Source organism: Neomonachus schauinslandi, chromosome X, assembly GCF_002201575.2.
Source record: "Neomonachus schauinslandi chromosome X, ASM220157v2, whole genome shotgun sequence".
Taxonomy (NCBI): Eukaryota; Metazoa; Chordata; class Mammalia; order Carnivora; family Phocidae; genus Neomonachus; species Neomonachus schauinslandi.
In genome coordinates this window covers 100188161-100212522 of record NC_058419.1, presented here as the reverse complement: position 1 = coordinate 100212522, position 24362 = coordinate 100188161, and the positions used below count along the sequence as shown (strand labels likewise).

The 24362-nt window shown below is 42.0% G+C and overlaps 1 protein-coding gene across 4 annotated transcripts in view; it reads right to left on the bottom strand.

Annotated features, from left to right (window-relative positions):
- Nucleotides 1-3301: 3301 nt before the first annotated feature.
- DMD (dystrophin) overlaps nt 3302-24362 on the bottom strand; it is a 2077064-nt gene continuing 2056003 nt past the window's right edge. For 2 of the 4 annotated variants that reach the window (XM_021677964.2, XM_044911938.1), the window contains 2 exons: nt 16858-16950; nt 3302-3771 (listed from right to left, as the gene is read on the bottom strand). In XM_021677964.2, coding sequence (XP_021533639.1) covers nt 3674-3771; nt 16858-16950 — 191 coding nt within the window. In that variant the 3' untranslated portion in view covers nt 3302-3673. Of the gene's footprint in view, nt 3772-8439; nt 8472-16857; nt 16951-24362 lie in introns of all 4 variants that reach the window. The other 2 variants (XM_021677947.1, XM_021677955.2) reach the window with 2 other exon arrangements.

Sequence of the window (24362 nt, the reverse complement as noted above, 5' to 3'; positions counted from 1 at the left end):
TGTATGCGGACGTCAGGGGCCATCGTTCATGACTGTAGTCACTTGGGCCAGCGTCATCAGCCCACCTTCAGAAACTGAGCAGGTGATTCCTAGCAGAGATGCCATACTCACTTAGTTATCATTCTTAATGAGCTTGACCCTCTCCTCTTATTCCCAGAATCACTAGAATAGACTTTACCTAATGGACTTCACAATTTCGTTGGACCCCCGGGGTGTGAACACTGTGGGGGAACTCCTGTCCATGCATCGTGGTCAGAGGCAAAGATCACCCCTCCTTAGGGGAGCTGACATGGCTCCTCCTTTGCAGTTAGGACAGAAGCAGAGCAGGGCAGGGGCGAGGAGATCTCCCGGGGAATCTCCCTCTGGTGCCGATCATGACTTCTGTGTGGTTAGGGCTATCCTCCCCAGAACCAGTTCTGAGGTATCCTTTTAGGTGAGACTCCTATTGCTCCAACTGCCCCTTAGATCTGGTGCTGTAAACAGTAACAGAAGTGATGAATTCTCTTGAGAAGCAAATGTAAATTGCATACTGGTTAATTCATCTACTTGTGAGGACTGAAACAGGAAACCAAATGAGCACTGTGACTATTGCTGCACCCAAATGATCTCCCCAGCTCCACGCGCTTGCCACTTTTGGTCCAGAAACCTCACCTGTAGGATCCCACAGATAAGATTTTGGCGCAAGTGAGCCGACATGAAAGATGTGCAGTACTGTTTGTCACAGAAGGCGGAAAACAGCCCACATGTCCCACCAAAGAGGACAGCTTAAGTGATATCCCATTAACCTACACTGGAATATTATGCAGCTATAAAAAAAAGAATGGGAAAGCATTTTATATATCGAGATGGAAACATTTCTTGTGATATAATTAAGAATGGCTGGATCCCTTGAGTCCATTCTTAAGTTTAAAAAAGCACGGTATAGAGCTGGGTGCACAGAAAGCGATCTATCTCAGGTGTCATAAAAGGGCAAAAGTAGGAACGTGTGTTTGTAACTGTTTTCATGATCGTGATCGTTTGGAAGGAGACACAAGAAACTGACATTTGCTCACAGGCCCGTGTGCATGATGTGGGACTAGGGTATTTTCACCACTTGGCTTTTTTGATTTTTCACTCGTCAACCATACGAATGTATTACCTAGTTAAAAATTAAAAACAAAGTACTGTACTCGACACTTTTTTTTGTAACATAACTGCGTGCTTTATTGAGATACACAGTAAAGCAGTAATATAATACAATAGTAAGGCATATATTTGGTGAAGTCTGATATGTTGTGAAAATGCAGTAAAACTGAAGTTTAAAAAAATAATTAGTAAATGTTACAGTGTTGGTGTTAAAACACAATATATTATGATACTCAAGTAAGAACCCAGTACCTGAAAACAATGACAGAACATGCCACGTGATGTTTATGCTTCAGTTACATTATGATTTACGGTTTAATACTTGGTGGTTATAAAGAACACGAAATAATGTCCAAATTATGCTTAAAACGTAGCAATAAAGCTCTCAGTTTTTATTCAAATATTTTGACAGACTCATTCCAGAACTAATGTCTAAAAGATAAAATGAAAAGATTAAAACAAAATTATGCACTCTATTTACCTCTGCTTTTAGAATGAAACTTAAAACTGCTTAGTAGGAAGTAACACAACCCGTTGTTTTTAATCGTGGTTAAAAAAAAAAAGAAAAAATCCGCGGGGAAAGAAAAAGTCCAGTGTCACATAAAGGAAAAAAATGCAAGACTAAAACCAAGTCTTTATGTCCTTCTGTTACCTTAGAGCTTTGGGTTTTCTTTTGGAAATGACAATGGGGGGAAAAATGGAGAAAAATGTTCACATGATGGACAAGTAGTGAAGCTGTGAAATCAGGTGTGCACGATTATTAGGAACACCCCAAAACCAAAGTGAGGTAGAAATAGCATGAGAAGCCATGGTGGATGTTAATTATCATTAAGAAAATAATAGACAAAACCCACTGTGCAAAAGTTAATGACACTTGACCTAAGAGGTAACAGATTTGCAAAGTAATGGGGTCACAGGGTGATTTCTAGTGCATGGACGATTAAAAACAAATGAAAGGCTAAGATGCGAGAGTAAAGCTTGCTCCTACCAGTTAGTCCTCTTGGGTTATTCTCTTTTTGCACAATGTTTGTTTGTTTGTGTCTCTAACCTTCCTCCTCCAGCAGCAAGGGTGTGGCGTACCTTTTGGAACATGTGACTCCATCTGTGTTCTGCCTTAAACCAACCTGCGTGTAATTACTTGTAGAGAAATGGGAAGTGGGGAAACAAAGCTCATGGGCTTCTGGGTGGATATTTAAGAGGCATGCTGAGGCTGTCTTACACCTCTTCCCAAGAGTTATTTGAAGTGAAGTCTTGTGGCATTTAAAAACTCCTTGCAATGGGGACAAAATATCTTAAAAAAAAAAAAAAAAAGAAGCAAGAAAGCAAAACCCCCTCAAATACCCACTGCTGTTTCACTGTGAGGAGAGGGAAGAGTGTGATTTCACTGTAATTGCAAAGATCTCTATGTATGGTTATGAACGTTCATCCAATCCTTTACTTCAAGAGCGGCCCCCTCCCTCCCAGGGAATGGGCTGCAAATCCACAGCCCTCCAGCCCTACCAGGAAGTCCTCTTTACTGTCTGGGGAGTTAAAAATGTCTTCTGGTGGCGTGACTTCCACTGAAGCATCATTACATGTAGATGGTGGCATTGCCAGTCGTGGGAAGCTGTATCAACTGAAGGATTACTTGGACGCAGTAAGTCCTGTGTATTCATTCATGTGTCCCTTTTACAAAAATTCAATACCGTAGCTGTCAGTGGAAAGTTCCAAATGAGAAACATCTGGAGCCCCAGACAATGTCTTAGTGTGGTAGTTGCTTCCTGGTTTCAGGCTCCAGGGAAAATTCCTTCTAAACAAAGCAGGTAAGCCTGGGTGACCAGAAGCAATCTCTTTCCATTAGGAAGTGGCCAGATCATTTGAACAAGACGTTTAAAAGGTCTCCAGAAAGTCAGATCTATTTAATCTATATACCTACAGTATTTACATACTTCTAGACATATAGATGCATAAAGCGAAAACCCACAGCCAGTCCCACTCAGTCACCGATTCCGAAAAGAGCAAAGTGATGTAGTTGTTTGGTGGTGTTAGAGGAAGTCCTATCTTTACTATGCCAGAAAAGAAAAAACCAGGAATTTCACATGGATATCACGCTAAAACAATGCAAAACAATGCGCTGCCTCAAAGTGTGGGTGGGTGGGTGTTTGTGTGTGTGTGTGTGTGTGTGTGTGTGTGTCTGTTTTTAGGGGTTTTTATAAACAACTTTTTTTTTTTATAAAGCACACTTTAGTTTACAATCTTTCTTTGTAACTGTTATAAATTTTTAAACAACCCAAAATGCGTTCCATATAAAGAAATGGCAAGTTATTTAGCTATCAAGATTTTACATGTAGTTTTCTTATAACGTTTTTGTACAATTGCATAGACGTGTAAAACCTGCCATTGTTAACAAAACAATAACAGACTTAGAAACTACTGAAATCTACAGTATAGTACCACTACCCTTCACAAAAATATAGATTTTTTTTTTTCTTGTAAACTCTTACTGTCTAATCCTCTTTGTTGTATGAATATTATAAAAACCATGCGGGAATCAGGAGTCGTAAAACATTTATTCTGCCCCTTCTTCATCTGTCATGACTGAAACTAAGGACTCCATCGCTCTGCCCAAATCATCTGCCAAGTGGAAAAGGCTTCCTACATTGTGTCCTGGAAAACAGAGAGAAAGAGAGGCGTGACACTAGGTGCAGATCGCATGAGCCCGACTCTTCGCCGTTTGGGAGATCCTTCCCCACTTCCAGGTGAAGACAACACAGAAGCTGCACCGAGGGTCTACACAACAGGATTTGATTTTTTCCCCCGTTTCCAGGAAGAAGCAAAGCCTTGTTAATGAAGCCATTCCACGTTGTTAGTATCAGCTTACTACCGGGTCAGGCTGCTACTGTGGTCATTTCAGTGGGAAAGTGTCTGAGAGCGCACTCATCTTCCCAATGGAAGCGTCTAGCCGCAGGCTTCCACGGAGAAGCACAAGGTGCCCGTCGCAACAGGACTATTTCCTGATGGGATGGACCTTCCCCGCCTTGTCGTGGGAGATGACTTACTGTGCCCTTGGACTCGAATCTCAGTATCATCAGTCCCTCTCCCCAGACCTAGCCCCACTGCCAGCGCCACCATGTATCGTCATCACCATTCTCATCACTGCCACCATGACCACGACACGGGATCTTCACTTCTGTGCTCTTTCAAGCCGCCGGCTCACGTTTAAGGCTACGGTGGAGGAGACTGTTTTCTCTCTGCTTTTACTTGAGTTGAAAAAACAAACTCTTGAATCGACCTTTTTGTATATTAACATTGGAATTTGGAAGCTGCCTCAGAAAAATCACTCTTCATTCTAAATGACTCCAGAGCCCAATTACAATATGACCTAAATGCACAGCATGAATTTGGGTATCCGGTGAATCCATTTTTGTTCTCCTCCTAAATGGGGGCAAACTATCCGAAGAGGCTTTTAATAATAATGTGACATGACCTAACATTGATCCCCCAGCATGGAGCCCAAAAGCAGGGCCATGTCCCTGCTACTCTGTGGCAGAGTTCAGATCTAGGGGAAGATAATTTGAAACCTACTTTATGACTTGTCTTTTCCTATATGTCCCATCTTTTTATATGGCTAATTTTAATTCTTGGACATTACTAAATCATTCCCCGCTCTTGGAGTACTGCCCCTGGAACTAGAAATGCTTTACGAGGCTATTACTACCTTGCCATGTATCAACTTTACGGATTCTCGTAATTGTTAAAATCCCTGTAAAAATTAAAGATAGACTAGGGCAGGAATTCTGTTCTAGTATTTACTTCAAGAGCCATACCGTTTTTCAGTACATGAGAGAGAGGGTGTGAAGAGGATTCAGAGGCAGGCACTTATCCAGCGATGGCATCAGATCAAGTTAAGACTAAAAGTTTCACACCCTTTGGCCATTTACACGAAGGTGATCACGTTTGTAAATCTTGTTGAGCTTTATCAGCGCAAAGAGTTTCAGTGAAAACTAGTTAGGTTTTAAAAAATCACGTGGGATTTTGGTTGAGATGGCAAAGACAAAAACCTGAACAAAGCAGCTGTTCTACTCCTAGAGTGGGCCGGGAGTGTGGCAGCCCTCAGTGAAGAACTGAAATCGTCTTTAGCTTTTCTAAACCATAGAAACCACCGGAGGACCCAGTAGGTTCTTTGCTGCTCCTTAGAGCACCATATTATACCTGATGCCCCCAGGCTCCAGGGCTTCCTCTGTATCTGTTTTGGACGGCCCAGCAAACCCTGGGAGATCTACCCAATTATTCGTGCGTAACTGGAAACGAGTGGACGACCTGCAAATTTTTAATGACTTGCTGTCTTAGCAGCGATTAATGAAGCCAGTACAAACAAAACCCAAGACGCTGACAACCTGATACCTGAATAGAATTCACACTATTTCTCATCACCCACATCTAGCTATAGTGGAGTCTACCAGGGAGGTAGAGAATGTATTACAAGACCTAAACCGAACAGGGAAGAACTCATTTTTCCCATTGGCTTATTGATGATAATCATAAAAAGTACCTATTTAAACCTGTGTGCTAGGGAATGTGGAATGCAGTTCACAAGTAAATGCATTTGTAGATCACATAGCCAAGCGGTGCTTCTACTCCTTGAAATGGTGTTACTACCCAGAAGGAAAATTCTTGAGACTCTCCAGAGGCATCATTTCTAGGGGTATCTGCTATTTAAAAAGTGACTAGGTAAAAGAAAGGTTGATTATTCTTAATACACCCCACACCCTCCCACAAAAGGTGAGGTGGCCTTTCACCTGTCTGGACAGTTTTAAATGTTCACAAATGACCTCAGGCTCTCCCTGTGCTAGAAAAAAGAAGAACCTTCAGAGTCCCCTCACCACATCTATAGTATGCCTTTGGTTACTTTATTCACAAATACCTGTTTCACCAGAATAATGATGGCAATGTTTTTCATGGAGGTTTGCATTAGAGCCCAGGAAAAAAAATTCTCTCTCTTTGACAAAAGACTGCCCCAAAGAATCATAACTCAATCCACTGGAGGCCTAAAACTGCAGTGTGATATGGACACAGAAAACAGATTTGTATCCTGGTTCTGTGATCCATGTGTGTGAGGCAGAACATTAGTGAGGTCATTAATTTTACCTGACAGATTTTTCTGAAGCCCAAAATTAAAATCTCATACTATGACCGTGACAGGCACCAAGAAGCAGGCCGGACTGTGGGCGTCGGCAGTCGGCTTCTGGCCCAAATCAGCATAAAAATGCGTCCACAGAAAGTATTAGTTTAATCCATTCTTAAGCGAGGATTGTTGAGCGCAAAGGCGCCATGCACTGAACATTAGGGCAGTGCTTTGTTTTTCCAAGTTGGCGCGAACTGCAACACGTTTAGTCTCCCAGGCCACCGCCGCCTGAGGGACTTGTTTTCCGCAGTGATTGGAATGGAGACTTTCTGGCTGAGACCCAAGACCTCAAATAGCAATCTGGCACTCTATTTTTGTTTTTTTTAAAGTACAGTTCCCAAATAAATGGTTAGCATTCACTTGGCCACAGCAAAGCTGGAGTAGTGCAGTGAAATTTGTGTTTCTCTTCTCTATAATTTAATCTTTGAAAAACTATCTGATCCACTGTACCTTTGAGGTAATTTTTGTAACCCCCAAAAAATCGCTTTGATTCTCGGGTTTTCTGGAAATGTAGCTGGACTGTAATATGGCTCAGGTAATAAAGTTTCTGACGGCCTCTGTGACTTGAATGATACACGGGCGGGCCTTTTCTAAAATTTGTGCATGAGAGAAACCTGTTCGGGGCGATCACAATTAAGGTGCGGCTTTTTATAAGACGGCAAGAGAAACTGTAAGGGGCACTTACCATAAGAATGAACCCAAGAAGCCTCACATAAGAAGTGCGTGAGCCAGGCAAACCATCAGGAGCATTCACTGCTTCACCAATTCAGGTTTCCTGTGTTTTTCCTCCCAGCCTACCCCTCCCCCATCCCCAGGACCCCAGTGTCCCAAGCCTTGGAAGACCGCACTGGTGCAGACACACTGAAGGATCATTAAAGTCATTACACTCGCCTGGCCTGGTGTTGGCAGACTTCCGGTATGACTCCTTATGTTTAAATGAATCCAACACTGCTCTTGTCTAGCCTGTTGCTAAGGATCTAGAATCTTTTCATGTCAGCATTCCCTCCCCGTCCAACCCGTCTCCCAGGTTAGTAGATGTTACGGCCACCCATGGAAGAGCTTTCCTTCTCCCATCCTTCACGCTAAACTCCTGGTAAGGACAAGCTGGTTTCCCTTGGGCTGTCACTCAACACTCTGTCATCTACTAGTCCTTTGATGAGGTAACTGAACGTTCAGACGCTCTTTCTGATAAAAGTACGCAGCAGCTTTCCCTAAAAAACCTCACACCACATTCAGTGATAATACTGCACCCTCCCCCCTTTTATCCCATAAATAGGCACTTAAAAGCACCCTCAGGACTCCAACATTCAATTTTTATCCCTGACTTGTTATGTTCTATCCGGGTTTCCAAAGGCCAAGCAAGAACAGAGCGCTTCTCTAAAGGGCTAGCCGACGTGATGCGAGCCTTTTGGACACCATTTTCTCAGGTGGCAATTCAGCACAAGAGTGTGGCTCTGGACCCTGACTGCCTGGATTCAAATTCTGGCTCTGTCACCTTGAACACACTGCTTACTCGCTCACTGACTCAGTTTCCCTGTTTGTAAAATGGGGTTAATAAGAGTACCTACCTCACAGGCTTGGCATGAAGATTACCTCATGAAAAAGATGGCAAGTGCTTACAACCGTGCTTGGCACAGTAAGTGCTCAAAAAAAAAAAAAATGTTAGCTGGAGTGGGAAAGGAGTGTGGGAATGAGGAAAAAAGAAAATAACAAAATGAAGTCATTCCAGAAGAATAAAAAAGCCCAGGGCACTGGCAGAAAAATGCTAGGGTCCTGAAAGTACACAGAAACGTGAGGACTCCTCAGTTCTGTTCGAGGCGAAATTTACATTGAGGGTTTTGTTTGCGTTACAAACGGCAACAGATGATGAACTGCACGCTAACGACCTGGGGACTGCCAAGGGTTGCCATTTTATAGAGATTCCTGCTCCCCCAACCCCTGGTCCTGTCGTCATGGTGATGACAATGGCAATGAACGTTTGAAGAATGTTCCTCATGAGCTGCAAGTGGAGAGGTGACTACCATCCTGACATGATGACACATGTAGTACATACATGCGCGTGCACACACACAATTCTTACACAAACGCCAAACACAGAAAGCGCGATGAGACACACAGAAGCCGTGGCTGTGAGCCTGAGTCTCACTAACCTCTCTCATTGGCTTCCCAGGGGTATTTCTTCCTTTAATAATGGAGAGAGGAAGAGGCAGAGATATCAGAAAGGAAAAAAAAATGCATAAATATACAGTTTCATACCAATTTTGCTGCTTTTACCAAACAAAGGTTGAGATGACAATTCATTTATTCCCTTCTGGAAAAAAAGAACAACAACAACAACAACCAGAAACAAACAAACAAAAAAACCCGAAGGACACATCCAGTCAAATAACCTTTACATACACTTAAAATCAGTATAAAACAGGTAACATGATCCAGGAGACATAACTTACAGAATCCATAGAGTTCATGTGTTCAACTGGATGAAAGCTGGTACAGCGGAGGAATCTGACAAATTGAGCATTGTTTTTCAAGGACAACTTCAGAACCTCAAGCTTAATGTCCAAAAATCTCAATCTCTTCACTCTCAACTTGACAATACACCGAAACATAAACGGGAACGGATGTGTGTGCCAAAAGTCTGCACCCCAATTACAAGGCGAAACGCCACAGAGGCAGGACTCCACCCCCTTGGGAGAACTCCTTCTATCTGGTAGAAGCTGAGCATGCCCGGGATGAGATTGGGGGCATTTGAGAAAATAGAAAAAAAAAAGGGAGGAAGGAGATGAGTCCCACTAAGGGGCAAGCCACAGAGACAGATCCAGGAACGAACCCTCAACTTCCTTCTCATAATGCAACAGATACAAGGAACCTTGAGAGTTGATGGCTAAAGACCCACCGGCCTTGTTTATTTTAGAGAATCCTCCGACTGTATGCGTTTATTTATTTTTGAAAAGCAGGTTCCGGTCAAGTTTTCTATGGTAATATTTATAATTGGACAGAACACTAGGGACCTCTGACCATACCTAGCATGTCTGGGGCTTGCAATTTCCTCTCATCACCAGGGCCTTCAAGTGAAATACTGGTTTTCAGATTCTGACTTGAGCAGATAAAAATAGAGCTGTGGGAGACCCTGTACAGCATCTCCTGATGAGCCCCCCATGCTCAGCGGCTGCAAGGACTAAAGCACCCTGGAACAATGCGAGGACTACCCATCCAGACCAAAGAAGTATGGCCCTACTATTCCAAAAGAAATCTTTCACAACTCAAGTTCAGGGTCTAAAACTTCTAGGATACATTGAAAGGTTTTCTAAGTAGGACTCTTCCTCCCTCCCTCCCTCTTTTCCTTCTTTCCGAATTTTCCCAAGTGAGTCAGAGATTTCTTAGAAGTATAAAAACTGCAGGGGCACCTGGGGGGCTCAATTGGTTGAGCGTCTGACGCTTGGTTTTGGCTCAGGTCGTGATCTCAGGGTCTCGGGATCGAGTTCCGTGTTGGGCTCTGCGCGCAGCATGGGAGTCTGCTTGGGATTCTCTCTCCCCTCTCCCTCTGCCCACCCCCCTACTCTCTCTCTCTCTCTCTGAAATAAATCTTTTTTTAAAAAGCATAAAAACTGCATGCTTGATCATATAAGCATGGTCAAGATATTCACGATGTTCCTCAAACCAGGGGAAAGAGAAAAAAAGGGGTACTGGTTCCTCAGTTGTGGGTGTTGCCAGTGGTAGGCCCATACCAGATGAAAGGAAAAAGGGGAGGGAGGAGAACATTAGTTCATTCTTAATAGCTCAGATGAATCCCAGCATGAATTACTCATCCATTCCTTTCCACTCCTTTATCAAGTCCTTTTTTCATCTTTGTTATTTTGTGGTTATACTGTCTCATAGAATTCATTATCTTCCCCTACAAGACTGTGAGGTCCTTGAGGCCAGGGCCCATATATCACTTACCCATCCTCTGTATCCCCAAAACTTCTGTACCTCGATATTATGGGAAGCTGATGAATGCTGGTTGAATTGAATTAGTCAGGTAGCCACTAGACCATGGTCAAGAGTCCTTTGGTGTTTGCAGCAACTTGGCCTTGCCTGTTACCCTTTAAGTTGCATGCCAAGGGCTGGTAACTTGTTCTGGCTTACACTTAGGTCTATTTTTAAAACTTAAGAGCTTCAGGAAGGAGTGTTGTTAGAAAGCAGTATGATTTAGTTTCAGAATGTAATTAGTGGTTCCCTGAGTGATAAAGGTTACATGTCTTTATTCTACACCAAGCCGTATTCTGAACTCAGTATCCACTGGCCACTGCCAAATATGCAGGAAATGACTTGGGTTTTGTTTCGGGTACTTCTTCAGAAGCCATGTTTCACGTACAGTGGGCCTTCCAGAGCTACGTTAATCCTGATCTCTTTCAAAATCCGCCATCATCACTTGGGTTCCGATGAGCTCACTACCACAGTACCAAAGGAAGTTCTGCTTTTTGTTTAAAGAACGTTAAATAATATTTTCTACTGTAGCGGACTAGTTTCTACACTGACAAAACAGAGGCTATTTTGGTTGCGCCACTTAAAAACATTCTTTACCAGTAAAGGAAGCTTCAAGTGCCAGTTAAGTTTTATTTCATGAATACATTCTTTGGAAATGAGTTTCCTTCGACCTTCACTTAGGGTGTCCATCTGGCAATGTGGGTATGTTGTCAGGAAATGAATCAAGAGAAGAAGGAAATAGGCTGGGGGAACCCTGCGTCTGAATAAAGGGCGTGGTCAGGTCTGGAGAAGTCAAGTTCCCTCAGGCAGTAGGAACTTGAGATGATTCATTATTCAGGGTTAGAATCTCAGGACATGACTGTTTTGGGGGCGGGGGCGGGTAGCTGTAGCTTCTTAATCTTTGTTCACTAACTGAAAAAGTTAAGGAAGAGTGAGTCCCTTTTTAGGATTTCTATGTTATCACAAGTGAAAGACGATTCTAATGGCTATACTTTGAAGATTGAAACATGTATGATGTCTGGTGAACACGGACATAAATACACAAGTCCATTCAAAAAGCACAGTTTTGTTGAGCTGAAAGTTGATCGGCACCGAGAAGTGTGTGACCGTATGGACGGAACAAGCTAGAATGAACAATGATAGCGTAAAGCAGGGGTCAGCAAACTTTCTGAGTAAAGGGCCAGACAGTGAACAGTTTAGGCTTCGCAAGCTACACTCTCCCTATAGCAACTGTTCAACTTTACCACAACTACTCCCTCGCTGGAGTGAGAAAGCAACCATCGGCAATGTGTAAACGAATGGGTGTGGCTATGTTCTAACAAGACCTAAAAACAGGTAGTGGGCCAGATTTGGCTCCTGGACCACAGTTTGTTGGCCCCTGGTGTAAAGGAATAACAGCTCAAAATTGATGGAAGCAGAGAGGAAACAGAGTGGTGCCCGAGAGGGGACACGTGATCTTGTCTTGATGCAGTTCTTCCATAAAAGAACCACAGACAAGACTTGCATTTTAGAACATGGCACATTTTGCACTGCTGTGGGGTGGCTAATTCAGAGGCAGTTAACAGAATGTCTGTGGGCTTTATGGAGGGGGGGGTCATATGAGAGAGGATGGCATGGATGTTGGGGAGGAAAATAATATGGCCCAGGTCACTAGGTAAGACCTTGTACAGACAACAGAAATAGAAATAGAATAGCACCATTCGCTGTGTTTTGAATTGTCCTGTTGCACTAAGAGCTTATCTTGGATCCCAGTGTTCACTAATTAGTATACAGTGGCACCTGACTTTTAGAGAAGCCAATACCATACCACTGACTATGGAAGCGTTTCTTTCGTAAATGCACATACAGATGAAAATACCTTTGTCAGAATGCAAAACTATCAGAGACCTAGGGACAAGTCACTTAAAATTGTTTATTTTAAAAATACGTTTATTACACATTCTACCCATGTACTGTTCCTATAGAATAAGGGTGGAGATTTAGAAAGTGCCTTATAGTAGAAAATGATTTTTATTACAGCGGAATTCAACTTCTACGTATATTTATAGACAGAGGGACACATTACTGGTAGATAAATAGATTAGAAATTGGCTAATGTTCTGTGTTTAATATACAGTGAGTCACTGAAATCCCTCAAGTGGCTGCAAATAACTCTGTCTAGAGATTAACCAGGAAAGGTATCAGCATAGAGCTAAAGACACGCACATTCATACCTTGAACACCCCACAATTTATAGGGGCTATTATGCAGGACAGTGTTGGCTAGCAGTTTTTCACTAGAGGGAGGAGCACGCAACCCCTTTATTAATTTGCATAACAGTTTAGCAAGGCCAGCGAGATAAGATCAGGGGTTTAATTTAACTTGCCGAATGGCCATGAGTAAGGCGCTTCAGGCTTCCAGGGACTTGGAGTGAAAATGCAAGGGGAAGTTTAGCCGATACCTTAAGACTTGAGCCTGAAGTCAAGACTGTGGCAAAGGGTAACAAAAAAGTTGTACATTTAAAATGCAAAACTTCCCTATTTATATGCTTTACATGTGTGAAAAGCGTAATATTTTATTTAAAAAGTCTTTTCCCCTGTGGGCAATTATCTAGCAGAGTTAAGTAAACCACGAGGTGGTATTTAATAGCACATTTCCACTAAGTGTCAGACCTCTGGCTCTGACATCTGTTTTGAGTTACTCAAACAGCTGCCCGAAACAGCTGTAGCAACTGTGAACTTCATTCTTTCTAACACAGCAGTGGGAACATGGGCGGCAGACTTAGATTAAAAGCACCATGTCCTCTGAGATATTAGGAAGGTCTTGGCAGAAACAACTTCCATGGTGGAAGTTTTAAAAAAATGTAATTTTTTAAAAAAGATGTGCACCTGGGCAAGGAAAACCGAGATCAGTCAGATCCGTATTTTTTTAAACCACTGGATCTGAAAATCAACTAAGTGGGTTGCAACCAGCATTTTATTTTTAAATAAATAAAACAGAGAAACAGTGTGAATTAATTGTAGATAGGAAGTGTTGGTTCACGAATCTTTTGTTTCTGATCTTTGTATGTGTATGTGACTAGACACATACATGTGTGGCATATATACATGGTGGGTATATACATATGTGTGTGTATACACACACACACACACCACACACACACACAATGTATTTTATATCCTTAATCCAGTTTGAGATGTAAAATGTTTCTCCTGGCATGGACAATGGTCAAAAGGCCAAAAGCCACAGTTTGGGTCCTCGGAAATGCTAAAAGGACCTTTCAGGGCCCTTCCTTTTTGGATGGCCTGTAAGCCTAAGATGTTTAAGACTCAACATTTTCTGCTTAATACCAACCTAACATACCTCCCGATTGGTAAGATGCTCCCACTAAACCCTACCATATATATATTTTTCATTCAATTTTTACAATGATGAGACTTTTTATCCATTTGAATTTGAGGAGAAAAGGGTGATCTAGAATTGTGATTGTGATTTAGAATTAAGAAATATATATTAGGTCTTAATCCCCTTTGAGGTCACAGAGCTCCTAAAACCTTTGGAATTTCCTGTGAAGAGAGGCAGCAAGGTATCTTTTGTAATGTTAATGAGGCAAGTCTTGGAAAAGGCGTAGGTACACTTAGGAGCTGGGTGCCAGGGGAGCCAACTCTGGGTTTAGGGGTTGGAACTTTGAGCCCTACCCCCCTGACCTCAGGGGATGGAAAGGGGGGCTGGAGACTGAGGGGAGTCACCAATGGCCAATGATTTAATTGATCACACCCATGTCAACGAGGCCTCCCGAAAAACCCAAAAGGACTGGGCAGGGAGAGCTTCCAGGTTGGTGAAGATGTGGATGTGCTGGGAGGGCAGCACAGCTGGAGGGAGCATGGCAGGCAGCTCCGCACGCTTCCCCCCCTTACCTCGCCCTACGTGTCTCTTCTATCTGGCTGTTCCTGAGTTCTATTGTTTCAGAGTACAGGGTGATCTGCTAAGGAAGACATTTCTGAGTTCTGTGAGCTGCTGTAGCAAAGTAATTGAACTGAAGAAGGGGGCTGTTGGAACCTTTACGTCTTTAGCATGGGGGTCAGAAGCCCAGGCAATAAACTGGTCTTGCAACTGGTCTCTGAAGTGAAGTGGGGGCGGTCTTGGGGGACTGAGCCCTCAAGCTGTGGACTCTGATACTCTCTCCGGGTAGATGGTGTCTGAAATGAGTTGGATCCTAGGACACCCAGGTGGTGTCGGAATTGCTTGGTGCTGTGGGAAGAACTCCCACACATTGGAATTGGGTGCAGAATAGTAAAGGCCCAATTTTAAGGCCTAATTTGTCAGGAAGTAGTTTAAACAAAAAAAAGAAAAAAAGTGTCAAGGTAATAGCATCAGAGAAAGAATAGCCAGATCCTGATTGTTTTCCTCAGGAAAATAAATTGTCTCAGGCCACCAGCCTACTATTGAAGAAGTAGGAACTCAGTTAATGGAATTGGTCAGACAAAGCCTCCTTATCCCCTATTTGAGAACTCAAATTAGCACTCACGGGAAGGTATGCTTCTGTAAGTGTGGATTTAGTAAATACTATCCAGGTGGCCTGAAGTTCCCCAAGTTTCCATATAAGTAAATCAACATCACACAAATGAATTTAACATCAGAGATGCTAACTGCCAAACATATCAGCAGTCTCTTTCTCCTCTTCTAGGTGGCTTCTTCCATACCCATGTGGTATCCAGCTTCAGGGACTAAAGGGGGGATGCAGGGGGAAGGTGCAAAGACCTTCCCCCTAAAGATAATGAGGATGGGTCACGAGCAGAGTCACGAGCCGTGCTGTAGCTTCTTATGCACTATACTCTGGTTGTTCAGATGGGAAAGAAAAGAAAAGCCCAGGGTGTCAACATGGCAGCCACTAACTTCTCACAGAGCAGGTACACAAGCTTGTAGTTGAAGGCGCTGGGACGAGGTATCCATCTGTGACCTTCAAGGGATAGGTTGGGACCACTGGAACTATGTGCTACATGGGGGGCCCAAAGTTTAGCTGTGTCATCTTGAAGAAGACCCTTGCTGTGCCTAAGGTGAACCCCTCCTATTTAGGTCAAAGGGTGCTTCTGAGAGTCACTCATGTCCTAGCCCTGTCCAGCACAGCAACAATACTATACTGTAGTGGGAACTTTGGAAGTCTACATCCTCAGTCAACCGAAGCCCCTTGAAGGCAAGGAATTGGGCCCTCCTTGTTTGCATCCCTAAGCCTCCACTAGTACATAGTAGGTGCTCCTAGAAGCTGACAGGAGAAAGGGGAGAGCATTTGATATCTGTCCAACCAGCATGTGGTCTTCTCCTGAACCATGGCATCCGGGTAGAGAAGACAGCCGAGAGAGTCGTGATGGAGACTGAGGGTGGCAGGTGGGGGATGTGGGGGTGGAGGGAAGACAGAGAAGGTTCTTAGGTGTTAAAATCAACACATCAGAGGCACTCAGCAGTGAAAACATGGCTGGTGCAGACATTTAAAATTAGCTTCCCTGATGGTTCCTTAGCAACGCTCTAGGAGAACGGTACTGTTTTTAATGTGCACCGCACAGTGTTCGCTCGTACATCAAGCAGCTCGGAAACGGCCATTGTTAGCTGACATGGAACAGAAAGGTAGGAAAAACCCATGACTCCCGACAGCCTCCTCATTGCTCTTATGGAGAGGAACAAACAGCCAGACTCTCGGCCGCCCTTCCCTCTGGGGCTGCCCATGAGGGGTGCCAATCACTGGCCACAAAGACTTGTGTTCTCCCCTTTGGCTTGTCTAGGTTTTCCCTCCATTTCCTTATAGGCGGCTGCTGCCGTTCTTTTTATTCACTCAAGGGAGGTGGGTTAGTGACTCTGTTTTATGTCAGAGCAATAAACTAACATAAATATTCCAAAATGCTAACAATGGGAGCGAAACCTCCTTGGATGAACTAAGACATCTGAAGCTCAGACTGGCTAGTGGGGTAAAATGCTGCTTTTATATGAGGGGAAAAATACGGGCAAAGGGATGGTGGGAAATAAGGGCATTCATATTATTAATGTCTTTCTTTGCAAAGACCGTATTCCATCTATGGCAGTGAAACCAACAACAACAGACTAGTATATAAAGATTTAATTGTACCTGTATTTAAATAATGGGGTAAGATACAATTTTTAAATATCAAGGGCATCAGAAGTCCAAGTCCCCACCACCACCGTATACTAGCCATGTTCTAGATTTCACCGTATCGTGTGGTAAGTGTGTCCCGGGGAAAGGTGCCATCAGGGCATGAAGTTCTTTGTCTCTCGAAGTCACAGCATCATTGCTCTTAAGTAAAACCGATCTCATAATTAACTCTTCAGACTAATGCGCAAAGGGAGTAAAGGTAGAAGTTAATATTCTTACTTCTAGAGGCATCTGAATTCTATAGGTATCTGAATTCAACCAGAATCCCAAACCAGTCAATTTGGTCATCCAAAACAGAACTGAGCCCTGAAAAATACTCGCTTCCCACAACGATCCCCAAGTGGCACTCTGTCAGCACGTGCTCATTTAAACATGGAATATACACAGGCTAGTTGGGTGTGGAAACGGGAGGCCTAATTCCAGTAGGCGTGAGTTACTTGCACGTCGTGGAGCTTACCTCTGGAACTAGGGAAGGAGTTGTTGAGTTGTTCCATCACTTCCTCTAACCCTGTGCTTGTGTCCTGGGGAGGACTGAGCAGGTCTTCCTCGCCTTAATGAAAGCAAGCACAAACAATGGCACGTTACGCTTAAGGAAAACAGAGAGAAACTAGAGAAAAAGCCCACGATCACATTTAAAAAGTCATTATAAATTCACTTCCACTTGCTCGGAAATAGCACAAATAAAATTAACCCGTCAAGGCTGAATGATTAGGGAATGACTCCTTCACAGGAAGAAGAATTCCATGCAGGGATTGATCTATGCCCTTGTCTTTGAAGAAAACGGTGTCTCTCTTTAGAAGTTAAGATAAAGTCGACGTAAATTTCTTATGCCCCATTAGTAGATGTGAACCGTTTTTTCTTTGTAATAAAAAAAAACCCGATTAGACACTTGCAGTGTGTCTCGTCAACACAAAAGGAAGTGAGTATGTGACATTTTGCCCTCACTTGATGAAGGTAAGGAAGGAGTGGCGACACAGCGGTGTTTTCCCCACTCTTTCCTTTGATATTTAACCACAAATACAAAAAACTCAAGTACCTTTGAAGTCTAATGGGATAGGTAAATACTAAGTTTCAAAGGACTGTGGATATGGGGGATTCTGTGGAGGAAGATTCCTTTCCTCTTTGTTACATGGGACGACTTTATCATCATCATGTTTTTGGAGGCTTATAAAGGGGAAACTTTTTTCTTCATGATTGAGAATCTCTTTATGTGAGGGTAGAAGGAGGTTTTGGACAAAAAGGAATTCAGGGAGGGATGGTCCTCCTCTGGGAACGGGAGTCCACTTGTAGATTCTGTTGATCTGTGTGTCTCTACGGATGAAGGATGTGTTACAGACACACCTCAAACAGCATTTGCAGTAAGGGACAAATTTCTTCATTGGAAACAAAATTACTTTGAACTCTGAAGGTCTCTAGAAACTAATTTTTTATGATAGTAACTTCCAGCTCTATTTGTTCAGTACATTGTCACTTCGGTCGAAAACAAGACCTTGCTTTGGCAAATCAACAGTAATGAAAATGCTTAAGGACAACCTCAGGTTCACGTCTGACTTGGAAATGACTGGGCAGCCAGTGATTTAATGACTTAAGTATGCTTGTCATTTCCTTTCGTCAGTGCCACTTGGATTTTCATCTGTGATTATAGTCCTGCATTTATTAATAAGTTTTCATCTTTGTTTTTAAAAGTGTAAGCTAAAGGAATCCTTGACACGATGTTCACCACTAAGACAAAAATCATATCCTAGGTGGAGAGAAGGCTGAATGTCATCATTACAGTGGAGGGCTTACGGACCTAGGATAGACAGAAAACCTCTCCTTCTTTGAGGCTCATGGTAACATACCACAGAAAACCTCTTTCAAATACTAAGGACAAGAAATAAGTGCTGAAAAGTTAAGATCACAAGACAGAAGAAGAAGTTGCGGTATCTACCTACCAATACACACACACACACACACACACACACACACAACTTGCTTATATTTATGCCTCTAGAAATGAAAACATGAAATAGAGCATCTTTAGTTTCTTTCTTCCTGTGAGTTTAAACCACCGTTATCTGGTGAGGTTGGAATGAATGAAATATTGCCAGGAGGAACAGAATCCTGACAACTGCAGGGATCATTATAGCTCCTTGTTCCATTACGGATGCAAATTTTGCCAAGTTGTGGAACATGAGGCATTTTTAATGGCAGTAAGTCTGCTTTAGCAATAGTATGCCTTACAGAATAAATCAGAACCAACAGAGACATTCATGAGCAACCATATTAAAATTTCTGACAGTTTAATTACATCATACTGGAGCTCTAGGAACTGAACTGTAGTGTGTTAAGATTCAAACACAGTTCAGTGACGGGACTGGCATTCCTCTACCTGAATTATTTCAAGGATCAAACTTGAAAGCATAAACCTAATGATATCAACCAAGTTCATCTTTACAGACTATCATCTGTAAGTATCAGATTTAAGTGTCCACGTGCAAATATAAAACTGGCTTGCTTTGGGGCGCCTGGGTGGCTCAGTCGTTAAGCGTCGGCCTTCGGCTCAGGTCATGATCCCAGCGTCCTGGGATCGAGCCCCGCATCGGGTTCCCTGCTCTGCGGGAAACTTGCTTCTCCCTCTCCCACTCCCCCTGCTTGTGTTTCCTCTCTCGCTGTGTCTCTGTCAAATAAATAAATAAAATCTTAACAAAACAAAACAACTGGCTTGCTTTAATGGAAAACCTCCATGATGGCAATGAAAGTATCCATTCAAACATTTTCTGAGTGCAGATTCCATCCTACATAGTACATACACGAGTCAAGTATAATCTTGTTTTTTTTTCTCAAGATTTTCTAAGTAAAAAGTCCTTTGGGTTTAACTAATCTTTTAAGATTCAAAATCAGAGTTATCACATGTATGCATGAGTAGAGGTGAATCAACACTGAAAAATGCTTAATGGCTAATATTTTCTGTGTCAATTATGCTGGAAAAGTTGAAACTGCTAAAAGACACCTGACATTCAAGTAACACCACTGGACTCTACGACACCGAGCCGGATTTTCAAATGTCTTAAAAAAGTAGCCATACAAATTAAAAAAAAAACGGTAAGATCAGTTGATTTATACAAATATTTATCAGGAGCCCACTGTGTGCCAGGCACTGTTCTGAGTGCTGGGGATATAGCAATAAACAACAAAAAAGCCCCATATCCATGGAACTCACAGTCTTATGGAGGTACGTGGTCTAAACAAATAAGTAAGTTACATAGGTATGTCAGACGATAAACCTTCAGAAGAGAGGATGAGCGAGCAACCTTCGGAACGGGGAGTCTTGGAAGCCTTCACTGATGGGGCACAATTGGGCCACGAGGCCCACGAGGTCCACGAGGGTGTGACCCATGTATACATAGGAGAGAACAGCAAATGTGAAGACTTGAGAGGGGAGTGTGACTGGCTTGCTCAAACTCCAAGAAGTTTGTGTAGACAAAACAGAGTGGCCAAGTATTGGGGAGAGTATGCATCCCTCGTGCAGGAATTTGGACCAGGTCATGTGACCTGCTTTGGCCAATGGAACATTAGCAGATAGGGGGAGAGCTTTGTAATGTCCTTAGGTGGTCTGGCTTGTCCTCTTGTGCTTAGGTGCTAAAAGGAGCACATTGCCCAGACAGCCTGCTGATCCAAGAAGGATGACGTAGGCAGAAGAGACCTAACCCAACCCATAACCTGGAGTCAAGCCTAGATGAGCTGCAGCAGAACTCCAGCCAACCAAGAGATGCGTAAATGAGAAATATGTAACTGGAGAATTTGGTAATTATTTTTTCACATGGCAATAGGTGACTGATACATTGTTGTAAGATGTCAAACCAGAAAGAAACCAATATTTATGGGTTTTCTAATCATATACTGATGTGTAGCTACAACAGGCAACCCAGAAATGTATTTAAATCTAATAATACCTGTGCCCACAAGTTCAACCCCCCCCCCCCCCCCCCAAAAACCTATTTATTTAACAAGAAAATATTCAGTCCCAACTGTACACACTAGGAATTTGGCCAGCCCTTATTCTTACTTCACCGATTCACTGCCTGCTTGAACAGCATATTGCTAATGGTCAAGGGATTTCATAATTAATGACAGTACTTTAACGTTAATCCTTCAATTAGATTCTACTCCAAGGTGGTTGCCACAAACATGCCCCCCAGCAATCCTTTTTGAATCATTAGCCATAGCCTCCACAGCTTGTCTGAAGTTGGTCCAATGAAATGACTGAAACATTTAAAAACATGAATAAGACAGGATCAAGTTAAAAGAGTACCCTGATGTAGCATAACATGAGATGCTGCTCAGTGAAGAAACAAGAAGTGAGATGACACCATTTCATCTGAGGAAAAAAGAAATGGAATGGTTTGCTGTGGGCAAGATATTCTTTAAAGTCTTCTGAAACTCACCAGGGTTTTAGGCTTACTTGAAGCGATGATATCTTATCTGACTCAATTCCCGTTCAGAGACTGAAATGATAATGGTTCTACTTGCTTAAAAAGTGACTTCAGGGGCGCCTGGGTGGCTCAGTCGGTTAGGTGTCCGACTCTTGATTTCAGTTCAGGTCATGATCTCAGGGTCGTGAGATTGAGCCCCGTGTCGGGCTCTGTGCTGGGCATAGAGCCTGCTTGAGATTCTCTCTCTCTCTCTGCTCCCCACCCCCAATCACGTGCTGTCTCTCTCTCTCTCAAAAAAAAAAAAAGACTTGAGCCAGAACCAATGTAGCTTATGCTAAAAAGACCCCCAAATCCTTATTCTTGTGATTTTGCTGACACCTAAGCAAACTACTCTCTCTTTATGAAATAGGAGCTATGTATTAAAAAATTATTTTCTCTGAAAAGGGGGGCTGTAATATAAGCAACTATGCCCATTATTTTTCTTTGGATTACTAATCTAAATCATGTTGTTTTGAATTAGTTTCCAAAATGATGTATGATTACCTTATTACTTCTATTTTTCCTGCCCTTCTCCGGCTTTTCAAAAGAAAAATAATGTATCCAGTATTTGATATGTGGCTTTAATCACTTTTAAAAATTATGCTTCAGGGCAGCTGGTCTCAATTTTACATAAAATTGCTTTTATTATAAGTTTTTAAATATATTTTGGTACCCAATGATGATGCTGATGTTTGGCTGGCCAGTGTTGAAGGATGGTGAAAGATACTGAAATTAGCCAATATTCTTTTAAATTTATTTTTATTGACATACAACATTCTATTAGTTTTAGGTGTGCAACATAATGATTTGAAATATGCACATATTGCAAACTGATGACTACAATAAGTGTAGTTAACACTCACCACCAAAATAGCTGTGTATTTCTTTCTGGTGATGAGGACTTTTAAGATTTACTTGCTTAGCCACTTTGAAATATACAATACAGTATTGTTAACTATAGTCTCCATGCTGTATGTTACCTCCCCGAAATTACTTACAAATGGAAGTTTCTACCTTTTGACCACCTTCACCCATTTTGCCCACCCCCGGCCTACGGCCATCACTAATCTGGTTCTCTGTATCTATGAGTTTCCTTTTTTTTTAAGAGTTCACATATAAGCGAGATCATGTATTTATTCTCTAACTTAGCATCATGCCCTCAAGGTCCATCCGTGTTGTCACAAATGGCAGGATTTTATTCTCTTTGATGGCTTAATATTTCATTGAATATATATATCACATTTTCTTTATCCATTTCTGTCACTGGGCACTAAGGTTGATGCCATGTCTTGGCTATTATAAGTAATGTTGCAGTGAACATGGGGGTGAAGATATCTTTTTGAGATAGTGGTTATGCTTCCCTCAGATAAGTACCAGAACTGGAATTGCTGGATCATGTGGTACTTTAACTTTTAATGTTTTGAGGAGCCTCCATACTGTTTTCCATAGTGGCTGCACCAATTTCTATTCCTTCAATAATGCCCAAGAGTCCCCTTTTCTCCACATCCTCACCAACCCCTTTTATCTCTTGTCATTTTTATAATAGCCATTCTAACAGGCGTGAGGTGAAACCTCATTGTGGTTTTGATTTGTATTTCCCTGATGATTTAGTGATGTTGAGTGCTTTTTCATGTACCTCTTGGCCATCTGTTTGAGATCAGGAAGCATGTGCCTTTTGGACATAAACACTGTAAAATGTCTATTCAGCTCTTCTCTTTTAAAATCAGATTTTTTTTCCGATTGAGTTATAGGAGTTCTTCATGTATTTTGGGTAATACTCTCTTACCACAGGATTTGCAAATGTTTTCAGTTTAATGGAGTCCTACTTGTTTATTTTTGTGTGTGTTTCCTTTGCTTTTGGTGTTAAATCTCAAAAGTCATTGCTGAGATGGATGGCAAGGAGTTTACCCCCTATGTTGTCTTCTAAGAATTTTATGGTTTCGGGTCATATGTTCAAGTCTGTAATCCATCTTGAGTTTTGTGTATGGTATAAGATAGTGGTGTTGTGGGGCGCCTGGGTGGCTCAGTTGGTTAAGCCACTGCCTTTGGCTCAGGTCATGATCCTGGAGTCCTGGGATCGAGTCCCGCGTCGGGCTCCCTGCTGGGCGGGGAGTCTGCTTCTCCTTCTGACCCTCCCCCCTCTCATGTGCTTTCTCTCTCTCATTCTCTCTTTCTCAAATAAATAAATAAAATTAAAAAAAAAAAGTGGTGTTGCTTCATTCTTTTGCATGTGGATAGCCAGTTTTCCCAACAATATTCATTGAAAAGACTATCCTTTCCCCACTTTATATTCTTGGCTCCTCTGTTGTAAATAAATCGATTATATATGCATGGGTCATATGTTCAAGTCTTTAATCCATCTTGAGTTTTGTGGATGGTTTAAGATAGTGGTGTTGTTTCATTCTTTTGCATGTGGATAGCCAGTTTTCCCAACAATATTCATTGAAAAGACTATCCTTTCCCCACTTTATATTCTTGGCTCCTCTGTTGTAAATAAATTGATTATATATGCATGGGTTTATTTCTGGGCTTTTTACTCTGTTCCATTGATGTTTCTGTTTGTTTTTAATGTCAATACCACATTTTTTGGACTAGTCTGGCTTTGTAATATAGTTTGAGATCAGGAAGCATGATGCCTCTAGCTTTGTTCTTCTTTCTCAAGATTGCTTTGGCTATTGGGGGTCTTCTTTGGTTCCAGACCCATTTTAGGAATGTTTGTTCTCTTTCTGTGAAAAATACCATTGGAATTTTGATAGGGATTGCATTAACTCTGTAGATTGCTTCGGGGTGGGATGGGCATTTTAACAGTATTCTTCTAATCCGTGAGCACAAAAATATCTTTGCATTTTTTTGCATCTTCTTCAAATTCTTTTATCAATATCTGATAGTTTTCACCATACAGGTCTTTCACTATCTTAATTTAATGTATTCCCAGGTATTTTATTTCTTTTTGATGTAAATGAGATTGTTGTTTTAATTTCTCTTTCTGATAGTTCGTTATTAGAGTAAAGAAACAACAGATTTCTGTATATTGATTTTGTATCCTGCAACTTTACTGAATTCATTTATTCTAACAGTTTTTTGGTGGAGTCTACAGGGTTTTCTGTATATAAAACACTTCATCTGTAAATTGAGAGAATCTTTCTTCCTTATGATTTGGAAGCCTTGTATTTCTTTTTGTTATGGGATTGTTTTGGCTAGGATTTCCAATACTACGTTGAATCAAAGTGGTTGAGAGTGGGCATGCTTGTCTTGTTCCCGATTTTGGAAGAACAGCTTTCGGTTTTTCACTGTCGAATACGATGTTAGCTGTGGACATGTTATATACGGCCTCTATGATGTTGATGTATGTTCCCTCTGTGCCCACTTTCTAATAGTTTTTATCATGGAGGAATACTGAATTTTGTCAAATGCTTTTTCTTCCTCTACTGAGATGATTATATATGATTTTCATCCTTTATTGTGTTGATGTGGTATGTCATATTGATTTGCAGATGTTGTCCATTAA